The following is a 13,228-nucleotide window of genomic DNA, read 5'->3' on the forward strand; positions in this document are numbered from 1 at the left end:
AGGTAAACCACTAAATTAGTTAGAACAGAGCAAAAGCAATTTCAAACCGGTTCAGATTTTTCCCACTATACGTGTAATAACCGCTTTCAAGCATCCTATTTCAATGATACATAGTTAAATTTTATTAAATAGTCTCACTGTTGTACGAATCTCGGCAAATTTAATTTTAAACACCGTTAATAATAGTACAACGAATGTGGTAATCACATTCACGTCATGAAAATAATTTATTTCACCGTATAATGATATATAACTGGCAGTACCATTCTCTGGAGTAAACAGAAAATTAGATTTAATTTTACAGCAGCACTCGAGAGAACTAAATTACTGTCATTCTACAACAGCACGTAAATTGCTTAATTAGTTGGGACTACGGCGATTTGCTTAACTGCTACGTCACGGAGATATTCTGTTGTGTGTCTCCAAAGAATATATGATTAATGATAGTTTTATATATTTTGTTTTTACTGTTATTTTTTAAATTCGTATTTGTAGCGATAACTATAAACTATTTATTATAATTATTATATTTATTTTAACTCTATTTATATTACTAAGCTTTTAAATGCAAATCATTATGTTATATATTTCATTGATCGACGATTTTCTCTCTTTATATATATATATATATATATATATATATATATATATATATATATATATATATATATATATATAAAGAGAGAAAATCTTCGATCAATGAAATATACATATATAATATATAAAAATGTTTTGTTTACACTCTTGCCTAAGGACAATGACAAATGTTAAACAATTACAAACAAAATTTACGACCATGCCCTGCAGGATTCGAAACCGCGACTATCGCAATCCCTGCTGTTGGCATTCTAAAAAATAAAAAACAAAATTCGAAATATGAATGAAAATCGGGAATTTAACAATATATGGCCAGAAAAGTTCCGGATGTAACGCGTTTTTTTTGTTCAAAATAACTTTATTCATTCATCTCCATCAAGAGCCACACAATCATTCCAGCGCATATCTAATATTTCAATACCATTCTTGTAGAACGATTTACCTTTTGATTCAAAATAGGCCTCAGTTTCAGCGATTCAAGAGGTTCATTCGAGCGAAATATCTTACCGTTGAGCATTTTTTTGAGGTATGTCAACGTCCAATAGTCTCTGGATGCCAAGTCTGGCGAATACGGTGGATGTGGGATAAATTCCAAGTTCAATTCACGTAATTTTGCCAGTGTTTTGATTGACTTGTGACACGGTACGTTGTCTTGATGAAAAAATTATTTTCTTTGCCATATGCGGTCTTTTTTTACAATTTCGGTCTTCACTCGCTTCAATAACCCTATATAATATTTGCTGCTGATGGTATTTCTCATATCAAGATAGTCAATGAATATTACATCACCCATATCCCAAAATACCGAGGCCATAATTTTTCCAGTTGATTGTTGTGCTTTCCGGCACTTTGGACGAGGCTCACCAGTTGCTGTCCGCTCAGATGACGATCGTTTTGATTCCGGAGTGAAGTCATGAATCTATGTTTCATCCATTGTCACATATCGACGCAAAAATTCCGGTTTGTTAAGTTTAAGTATGGTCAAACACTTCTCAGGATCATCAACACGATTTTGTTTTTGGTCGACAGTGAGCAAACGCGGCACCCACTTTGAACAGAACTTAGTTATATATAGTTAAATGCTCATGCAATATAAAACCAACACATTCTTTTGATATATTTACGATGTTAGATCGTAGAAATCGCACGCTACCTCACTTTGAGATTATTAAAAATTATTTTGTGGATATTTTTGGCCTTTTCTCGTATTACCACCTCATTTGGACCTCCACATCGTTCTGTATCATTGGTGCCTCTACAACCACCTTTGAAATGAGCAAACCAACGTCCCAATTAACTACACAAGCCATTCCTTCTTTTGAAGTATTTGTGATTAACAAACTGCACAGATTTGTATGGCTTTGGAATATTAACCTTTGTGAGGTGAATTCAGCTTCCAGAAGATGAAGTATGTGTTATGGTACTAGTCTTAGACGTGATATTGGGCTACTTTGTGCTAAAGCTCAAGTGGTTTCGTACTTAGAGCTTCTTTATTTGGTACCAAGTTTCACTCAAAATATCTCGGTCATTTTAATGGATCTATTTTACTTTCATAATTCATAACCAAACACAGTGTAATTTATTTATAATAACATGTTTATATTTCCAACTAGATATGAGAAATAAGTATTCTCTTTTGATTTTCGGTTTGTTGAAGATACAGTGATATATATGGAATAAAAATGTTAAAGTAAAAAGGCAAATAAAGAAATTGAAAGACAACATAGACGACAAGGCTTTTACAGCAACCTGCCTATATGATAGTTAATGCACGTGTAGGTGCCAACTGGTGATCGTTTGTGCTCCTCGTTTTTATATTTTTATTAAGTAAAAAGTTTTGTTCTTAAACTCTACAGATTTCATAACTGGCGAAGTCGGTAGAATTCCGGAGATAGCAAGACTGTTCTCCGTGTAATGCAATTCAATTCATTTAATTAACCGGAATCAACTTACTTATCACCAAAAAAAAAAACCATACTATCAAGAAAAAAAGTTTACATTGAAGTGTAAGTGGATTTCCGGCAATATGCTCAAGTGAAAAGTCTCTAAACGGTCGGTCATTGTAATTAGGAAGCATCTGTACGTTTGGCGTCACCAAGGGTGGATTGACGTTGCAGTGAAATAATATAGTCTACTGGAATTTGGGCAGAAGCTTGCTGTTTCGGGTATACAGCGAGCAAAGTTGGATTGCAGTAGTTCAGTTGCTCAGCGTTAGATTATTGGAATTTGGAGTTATCAAAACTTGGGGAACGATTCTATATTGACTTCGGAAGATATACTTCGGAAGATCACGAAAAATAAACGGGTATGCGAAGGTATAAGGGATATCCACAAATAATTTTAGTATAAGATATCCAGACAGGACAATGGCCACATATATCCCATTGGTTAGGAGGTGTTACTGATACTACCCTGGTTATTTCAAGAATCAAGACGGTATGTTTATGTTAAGAGGCCCATAGTTGCTAAATATTATCGCGCAATATTTTGGTTTGTTCAATATAATTGAGATTGAAAGGTTGTGAAATATATTGTGTGACTTTCAAACAATTTTTTGTTTTTTTTGCACAATGTGGTCGTAGGTCTGTGGTCGTAGGTCTGTGGTCGTAGTTGAACTGTACAACTTTCAATATCGACTCCATACAGTACAATTATTTGCACAAACCAAAATATTGTATAAATTCAATAAATCGCCACTTATTTCCTTTAAAATTAAATAGTTTTAAGAGAAATATTATATTTTTAGGTTTTAGGAGGTGGTTATGCATAAATGTACATTCATCTTCACTACTCTAACAATTTAAATAAAACCTATAATATACAAAATGTGAATTTCAACATGCCGTATCGCTAAAATTCAACAAGTGCAGCAAGAATGAAATAAAAAAGGGCCATTTCATCTAGAATTTCTGGAATAAAACAAACGCGAGCTACGATCCGACGCAGAAAGGAACAAACCGGCTCCCATAAAGGAATAAATTAAATTTCGCGAGCCATTTTCCTCTCCCGGGGCTAATCTTTCCTTCAGGATTTTCCGGAATAACTTTTATTAAAAGGTTTCGTGCTTTATCTCCTAACCGAGCAACTTTTCAACCCGCCCGCTCCGACCGGAATCTCTCCTGGAAAACGGAATTATACAATTTTTTCGTGAATTTATATCCCGGCGGGCGGATTGACGAAGACGCTTCTCGCAGCGAAACTCCCGGGAATGCGGAGAAAAGGACAAGAGCGCCGCAGGTAAAGCGGCATCCGATGTAGATGGAAATCCCGTATGGGGAATGGAAAAAATATTTTCTTATCAAACGAGTTCCTAAATAAACTTTTTGATGTCGAATTACCGCTCCAAATGCTATTTACTATGGCGGAATTATTATTTTATCATTCTAACACATTTCGCTTTGACGTTTGTCATAGTACGGTGTTGATATAAAGGGGACGGGTATAGACATGTATATATAAAATTATTAAATACAATAATATTAATAACACTAAAAGGGGGGACTAAATATATAAGTAGTGTATATACATTTTAAAAATGGACGCAAATACAAGTAACAGGTCATTTGAAAAGTCCCCAGCCTGACACCTAGATGGCTCTACTAGAATTAAATTCGTATGTTTTTTAGTTAGCTCTAAACTTTAAAAGATGCGTGTATAAATTTGACAGCTGTCGGATCATTAGTTCCCCAGCCCTATTCAACCTTTATATGGCCGATTTTCCGCTCCACAAACTTTCCCGCACAGCATTTTATGCAGATGATGTCGCTTTTTCACGACGATATTCGTAACAGAGCCCAAGTACAGTTGAACCAAGCAATAGCGTGGTACAAATTCTGGCTGCTACAGATAAACCCGAGTAAAACTACTCTTCGCAAGGAGTTCCGCGCCTATCGTCTCCAGATCGATAAAGTCTTTATCCCCTGGCTCCACAAAGTTTCATACCTCGGTCTCCAGTTCGGCCGCAGATTTTAATGGTCAGTCCAAATACTGTACGACATTTGCAAAGCAAATGGCGTGTAAAGCCTACTATTTCCACTCCCCTGCAGAAAAAGTAAACTTCCATCCCCCAGAAAGCGATGCTGTATAAAATATAAAATACTAGTCCGCCCAGTCTGCCTCAAAGGAGCACAGGTGTGGTACAGGTATGTCTTTGAGAGACAACTTGAACTACTACAGGTGTTCCAATCCAAAAAAAGTCCTCGCGTTACTCAGTACCCATGGTTTATGAGGAACGTCAACACACACCTCGAATCAGGCATCCCGTTTGTGAAGAATTTCATAAAAATGCTCAGTGTAAGGAGAGCTTTAGAACACGACAACACCTTGTCGCATACAATACACACAATCCCTACCCGTCCACAAATCTCGGTAGTAAACCAACTACGACAATCCCAGTCGTAACCCAGGGTCTCTGTCGCCCGCAAAACAATCATACCTCGAACCCGAATAAAAATCAGCAGAAGACCATTTGGTTCTAGCTGGCCAACTAGGTAAAAGAAAAAAAAGATCTTTAGTTTGTGAATTATACCATTTTGAGTGAATCAACTTTTGTTATCGTGAAGAAAAAATGGATAAAATGAAATTTCACGTGTTGATAAAATATTGCGGGAAAAGGGAAAAATACAGTTGAAGCAAAATCTTGGCTTGATGTCGAGTTTTCGGACACTGTCTCAGGAAAATCAACCGTCCAGGATTTGTATGCTAAGTTTTCCGAACACTACCCCAGGAACACCGAAGACGGTGAACGCAGTAGACGCCCAAAAGAGGTTGTTACCGACGAAAACATTAAAACATCCAGAAAATGATTTTGAATTACCGTAAATTTAAATTGAATGAAATAGCAGACACTCTAAAGATATCAACTGAATGTGTACATCATATCGTTTACGAATATTTGGGTATGAGAAAGCTTTGTGTAATGTGGGTGCCGTGCGAACTCACTTTTGACCAAAAACAACGACGACTTGATGATTCGATATGTGACATTGGATAAAACATGGACTGCACACCATGGCCCCGCTCCAAAGCGTGGGAAAACGCAGTAGCCGGCTGACAAGGTTATGGCATCTGTATTTTGGCATGCGCATGGAATAATTTTCATTGACTACCTTGAAAAAGGAAGGACCATCAACAGCGACTGTTACATACCAATAATGCTATATTGGACCGTTTGAAGGGCGGAGTCGCCGAAAAACGATCGCATTTGGAGAAAAAGAAATTGCTGCTTCACCAAGACAACGCACCATGTCACAAGTCAGTGAAAAAGATGGCAAAAATCCATGAATTGGGCTTCGAGTTGCTTCCTCATCCCCCATATTCTCCATATCTGGCCCCCAGCGACTGTTTCCAGTTTTCAGGTCTGTAAATAATACTCGCTGGGAAGACATTTTCGTCGAATGAAGAACTGAGGCCTATTTTGAAGCAAAGGACAAATCGTATTACAAAAATGGTATAAAAATGGTTGGAGGGTTATAATCAGTGTATCACCCTTGAAGGGAATTTTGTTGAAAAAAAAACTAATTTTGCCAAAAAAATGTGTTTTACAGTGACAGGCCAGGAACTTTCCAATCGACCTGTTATAGCAGATTTTTGGTTATGCACAAATAAAATATAGATCTCTATATACTTATTATCTTATATATTAATATATATAAGATATCTTATAATTTATAGATCTTAGATATCTTATAATATATAGATATCTTATATATTATTATATATTAATCCCCCTACGACAATTCTACTGTTCATCATTCAACTTTTTTTAATAAAACGATATAAGTTACTTTGGGCAAAACGCGTTGGCCTTCGAAGACAAACAAAAAACGAAACTCTTTGTTGCGCGACGAAAACAAATGACAAATGATTTCATCTTAAGCAGAACGGGCCGAACAAACGAGATCGTCCGCAATTTCCTATGATTTAGGGTCGATCCGCCACGGTAAAGTGAAAAAGTTTCGTGATTTATTTCCAGACAGCAGCAACACCCAGCTATCTTTATATTGTTTGATATCTCTTGTTGATATCGGAGCATTATAAGAAAACATAGAGATAATGGTTAGAAATAATGTACATCTTTTAATATACTGGGTGTGCCTTATGTAATACAATTTTTTGCAGTAGATTAGGTGTGGTACTTAATAATAAATGATCTGAAATATGTGGTGTTGTTAATGCATAATGATGAATTCTAATGATACGAGGGGTAATCAATTACGAACGGTAAACGATAATTTAGTACAGCCATGACTGAGGGCGAGGTACTTTCGTCTATTGCATAACAGATCATCATAACGTTTTTAACCAATGAAGGCGTTAACAATCAGAAATTTTCACTCGTTTGAAGGTTCAGTCTGAGGATGCTACACTGTCTCAGAATTGATTGTATACGTGGGTCAGAGAATTCAGAGATGGGCGAGAACGTATCAAAAATGAAAGTCATGATCGACGCCCACGATAAGTCTCACAAATGTAACATCCGTGCTGTTCGATAGCGTATTGAAGATGACTGGAAGGATTGCAGAAATTTCATCAGAACTGGGAATCAACTTCGGAAGCTTTTCCATGATTACTAACCAAATTGGCTTTACCAAAATCACACCGCAGTTTTGACAAGAAATAAATTGGAAGAAATACGCTTGGAAACCCTCGAGCACCCTCCTTATAGCCCTGACTTGTCACCTTGTGATTATTTTATGTTTGCGCCATTAAAAGAATCACTTGGTGGCACAAGATTTGAAAGGAATGAAGAAGTAGAGGAGTATGTGGTCAGTTGGCTGATAACTCGGCCTCAAACTTTTTTTGAAGAAGGAATATTTAAGCTTCCAAATCGGTGACAAGAGTGTGTAGAGAACGGCGGTGACTACATTGAATAATGTTAAATGTTTACTTTGTGTATACCATTGATCAATAAATTTATTTCACAAAATTAACTTTTATATTTGATTTCTTCTCGTAGTTTATAGTTCGTTAATTTTTTTATGTTTATTATTTTATAAAAAGGACTATATTCTTCTAAATACTTAAAGCAAAACTTCGTTGTAAGTAACATATCAAAAAGAAAAGAAAATAACTGGAATTTAAATATAAAAATATATTGGGTATTTGGATGAAAAAGTAAATTATCCATATGTAGTAGGTTGCTGCTATATGAGCAGACACTAAAATCTATGTAGATGTATGAAATGCAGTTATGGGGATGGTCTGAGAGAAATAATATAAACATAATACAAGTACTTCGGAATAAAGACCTGGGAAGTATTATTGATGTGCCCAGATACTTTAGGAACAATTACTTACACCGAGACCTTCGGATTTCAACTATCATAGAGGAAATTGAGAGATCGCAAAAATACATGTGGAGAGAATCCATTCCCATGTAAACACTTAAGTGCTGCAACTCTTGGACCAAACCAAACCGTGCGATCTTGTATACTTGTGTAGTGAAGTGCACTAAATAGTAAAAACACTTTAAAAAAGCTGCTGACTTATCTACTTTATTAGAGACTAATTAAGGACCAATAGGTCTTCCTAGATAAGTACCTAGTTTTAAGTCACCATAGACACCAATTGTAAGTAAGTCAGCAACAACTAGTAATAATGTATTAATACATTGAAACTCCTCTAAATAAATGAACTGCTTCCCTGTTTTAAAGATTTATATTTTTAACTACGAACTAGCAAACTACATCAATTTCATTATGGAATATAAGGAGATTTCATCTTAGTCAAGATACTATCTTAAGACATGTATCACTAATATATATGAACCGAACTCTTTAAAAATATCAAAGAACTCTCACTAGAATCACGCTAACTGTCTTGGCAATGAAACTCATTTCTGTGCGATTTGCACTAATCTATAAAAACATACGACTATTGGTTTGAACGTTATAAAAGTGACAAAGAAAACCCAATCAGAGAAACTACAAAACTGGGAGATTGCTAACACAATATGGACGAATCTATGATACGGTGTCATTTTGAATTGCAACTGGTGAGTCTGATCGGAGCGAAAAACCTGATGAATTATGTAAAAATATTTAGCTCATTTGTGTTTTGTTAGATATTATTATAAATGCGTAGTTGTGTTGGTATAGTGGATGTTGTTAGTACAGACATGTTTGTTGTAAATAAACAAAAACGTTCTGTTCAAAGTTCAAACAGTATTGATTGTATAGTATTGTATAGTATTGATGTATTTTGATTACTGTTAATAGATATTTGCAACCAGTAAACCTGTAATATTTTTGAATTTTTCTCACGTAGGTGCCTTTATCAAATATGGCCATCATCCAGACACTTCCATGATCTTGATCCTGATTTCTTATTACTGCTCTTTTTTACATTATTGGCTATGTATGAGTTATTATTAATTCTGTTTTCATTTTCCTTCAAAAAGTGTAGTTCATGTTGCCTTCACAAAATTAAACAAGCCGACTTGGTGGCACAGTGGTAAAGGCGACAGGACGGTCCACCTACTGTTGCATTAGTCGCGGGTTCGAATTCTGCTGGGGCATAGTCGTAAATTTATGTTTGTGATTGTTGTGAAAGAGTGCAAAATCCGAAGAGGAAAATGATCCCAGTCACGCCAGTAACCAGGCTGGGTAAGACCGGATGTCCTCTGGGATGATTTCTAAGTTGGTCACTCGCCAGTCGGTAGGCTTAATGCCGAGGACTGTGGTTCGGAGATCACGTTAAACTGTAGGTCCAGTCCCGATAAACCTCTAGTTGGTAAAAGGAGACTTTAATATATATACAAAAAAAAACAATTATTTGATTTATTTGGCCTTATTGGAGATAGTGGGGCAGATATCCTGAAAGTAGCATATATTGTCACGCTGATTTTGCAATATGAAAATGCTCGGTTATATATACTCCGTAGCACCTTTTCCTTTATCAAACTCAAATATTACTAAAAAGATGAGAATTACCAGTGCCCCAAGCATCAAGCAATAATTTATAAAATTATAATTTATGTATAATTTTACAAAGGAACTTAAATTTAAATAAAATCTATCAAAATTTATTTAAAATTCGTATGAAACATTTCCATACTTTGATATATTATACAATATTCGAAAACGTAATTTTTTTATTATAGAATAATATTATTGGAAATCTCGTTCCAAATTCAGTTCAACCAAATATATAAAATAAAAAACTGGGTGTAGAAAAGCCTGTTTTGTTTTTATAAAATATTTACCATTCCTGGGAAATCTTATATATAAAAATGAATCGCAAAATATGTTCCTAAGCGCATAACTCAACAACGCCTGGACCAATTTGGCCAAATCTTTTTTTAAAATGTTCGTTGAAGTTCAGGGATGGTTTTTACGGCGAGAAAAATTAGAATTATTCCTGGAAAAACCCTAAAAATAGCCCTTTTTGTTTGAATTTGTTTCGTGTATCAGTTGACAATTCATCTGTCATCTGTCAAAAGTCATCTGTAACAGACAACTTTTTTTTTTTAAATTTGATATGACTTGAACTCAAATCCTTTTAATCCGTACGAATTGTTTTTTTTATTTAAAATTTTTTATTTGTTTAAAATTTAATTCAAATTTTAAATAAATAAAACAATTCGTACGGCTTAAAAGGATTTGAGTTCAAGTCATATCAAATTTAAAAAAAAAAGTTGTCTGTTACAGATGACTTTTGACAGATGACAGATGAATTGTCAAGTGATACACGAAACAAATTCGTATATCGTGTTTTGTGCAGAGTGTTTAGTTAGTTAGTGTTTGTTTAGTTCGTGATTAGTGAAAAAATAATTTATATTTGATATGCCTCCTATAAGACGAAGCAATTTAGGTAGAAGAACCAGAAATGCTATAAACCAAACTAATTACCGATCTAATCGTACTGCACAAGAACGTGACGACGGAAATGAACGTGAAAGAATTCGGATATCACAAACGCGTGAAGCGCGAGCGCGACATTCAACTAATAATCGCGCAAGTTTGAATCCAGCTGCTTTCAGTTACGATGTGTCAATTGACTACAGTAACTACCAATGTGTTGTTATTGGTTCTATGAACTTGGTTTGCTCACACTGTAAGGCATTAAAATACAAAAACGAAGCCAATGGATTGTGTTGCGCAAATGGTAAAGTGAAATTGATACAATTGGATCCACCACCAGAACCATTGTACTCATTGGTTTCAGGAATAGGAACAGATTCTATACACTTTTTGACACATATTCAACAATATAACAATTGCTTTCAAATGACTTCATTTGGGGCAACAAATGCAGTTCGGGAAAATTTTATGCCAACTTTCAAGGTATGTATTATAGCAGTTACTCATAATTATTTTAGCGAACAAAATTTTCTGTCACCAAAGTTAAGATGTGTTACTAATCTTCAATTTCTTAATCATTACGAAATATATCACTTAGTCATCATATTATATGGTGATTCAGTTTCAGTGACACTTTTATTATATTTTATATTTGATAGATATTAGTTAAAACTAAATATATACTTTTTAAGATCAAATATTATTTAAGTTTGATCATTGACAATCCATTAATTTATACCACACCATAATATTTTTTTTATTTACAGATACAAGGGCAAATATATCACAGAGCAGGTTCACTGTTACCAGTGTCAGATAGCGACAACAAATTCCTGCAAATTTATTTTATGGGCAATTCACCACAAGAAATTGATCTGCGTTGTGCACATAACAATTTAGTAAAAAGGTCTATTGTAGAACAATTACAAACTTTATTTCATCAACACAATCAATTGATTATATTGTTTAAAACTGCCCTGGATCTGATGCCATCCGATAATCACAAAATTGTAATCAGAGCTGATAAAACACCTGCAGGTCAACATACAAGACGTTTTAATGCACCAACTATTGATGAAGTTGCTATCGTTGTAGTTGGAGAAAACTTGGAATCCCGTGATATTGTTTTACATCGTCGGAATTTTCAATTACAACCTATAAAGGAAACACACCGCTCATATGATGCACTGCAATATCCCATTATATTTTGGCAAGGTGAAGATGGCTACGATTTATCAATAAAAATGATAAATCCCATTACAGGTAACTAAAATATTAGTTTAGCTATGGCGATAATATCTCAGTCACTATATTATGTATTTTAATTTTATATTTGAATGTTATTAAAACAAAATCTGTTTACAGGTTCTGAAACCAACAAAAAAGTCAGTTCAATGAACTATTATTCATACCGCCTAATGATTCGGGAAAATGCAGATAATCACATATTGAAATGTCGGCGATTATATCTCAAATATGTTGATGACATGTATGTTAAAATTGAAACGGAGAGATTAACATTCATCAGGTTGAATCAAACCAAACTCCGATCTGAAGAGTATATTCACCTTCGAGATGCGATTAATACTGATGGAAATGCACAGAATGTCGGTCGGATGACTATTCTTCCAGCAACATACATCGGAAGCCCTCGGCATATGCACGAATATGCTCAAGATGCCATGTCGTATGTTCGTCATTATGGTACAGCAGATTTGTTCATCACATTTACATGCAATCCGCAATGGATAGAAATTAAGCAGGAGTTATTACCTGGGAAATCATCCATTGATCGTCATGATATTACAGCCAGAGTCTTTAGACAAAAGTTGAAATCTTTAATGAATTTCATCGTAAAACATAATGTGTTTGGTGAGACACGCTGCTGGATGTATTCTGTGGAGTGGCAGAAACGAGGATTGCCACATGCACACATTTTGATTTGGTTGGTTGAAAAGATAAGGCCAAATGAAGTTGATGCAGTGATATCAGCTGAAATCCCTAATGTACAAGTAGATCCTGGATTGCATGAGGTAGTTATCAAAAACATGATACATGGTCCCTGTGGTACTCTTAATCAAAATTCACCGTGTATGATGGATGGTAAATGTTCAAAACGATATCCACGGACATTAATATCGGAAACAATTACTGGTAATGACGGTTATCCATTGTATCGTCGCAGATCGACAGCAGACAATGGAAAATCAACAATTGTCAAATTAAATTAACAAGATATTGAAATAGATAATCGTTGGATTGTTCCATATTCACCCATTTTATCAAAGACATTCAAAGCACACATCAACGTTGAATCTTGCCATTCAGTGAAATCGATTAAATACATTTGCAAATATGTAACCAAAGGGAGTGATATGGCTGTGATTGGAATTGGTGCAGGGAATTCTAATGATGAAGTTACCCAATACCAAATGGGCCGCTATGTCAGTAGTAATGAAGCAGTTTGGCGAATATTTTCTTTTCCTATTCATGAGAGACACCCTTCTGTTGTTCACTTAGCTGTGCATTTAGAAAATGGACAAAGAGTGTATTTTACAGCACAGAACACAGTACAAAGAGCTGCGCAGCCACCATCTACTACATTAACCAGTTTTTTTGAGACATGCCAAAACGATGATTTCGCACAAACATTGCTATATTCTGAAATGCCAAAATATTATACCTGGAATCAATCCTCAAGGAGATTTATACGACGGAAACAAGGAAAACCAGTTCCAGGATATACAGATGTATATTCCACCGATGCGATTGGCCGGATTTATTCAGTACATCCAAGCAATGATGAATGTTTTTATTTACGACTGCTA

At 35.0% G+C, this 13,228-nt stretch overlaps 2 protein-coding genes across 2 annotated transcripts in view; one reads left to right on the top strand and one right to left on the bottom strand.

The window, feature by feature from the left end:
• Positions 1–13,228, bottom strand: part of LOC143194314 (ras-like protein family member 10B) — a 157,248-nt gene that overhangs the window by 127,581 nt on the left and 16,439 nt on the right. The window lies entirely within an intron of this gene.
• Positions 11,180–12,635, top strand: LOC143194313 (uncharacterized). Its single transcript, XM_076401011.1, has 2 exons — positions 11,180–11,663; positions 11,766–12,635. Exons 1-2 carry the CDS (start codon positions 11,249–11,251, stop codon positions 12,629–12,631), a joined length of 1,281 nt encoding a protein of 426 aa, XP_076257126.1. The 5' UTR covers positions 11,180–11,248; the 3' UTR covers positions 12,632–12,635.

The sequence above is a fragment of the Rhynchophorus ferrugineus genome, unplaced genomic scaffold, assembly GCF_030347505.1.
Source record: "Rhynchophorus ferrugineus isolate W39M unplaced genomic scaffold, kcgeb_rfMv2 rfM3, whole genome shotgun sequence".
Lineage (NCBI taxonomy): Eukaryota > Metazoa > Arthropoda > Insecta > Coleoptera > Curculionidae > Rhynchophorus > Rhynchophorus ferrugineus.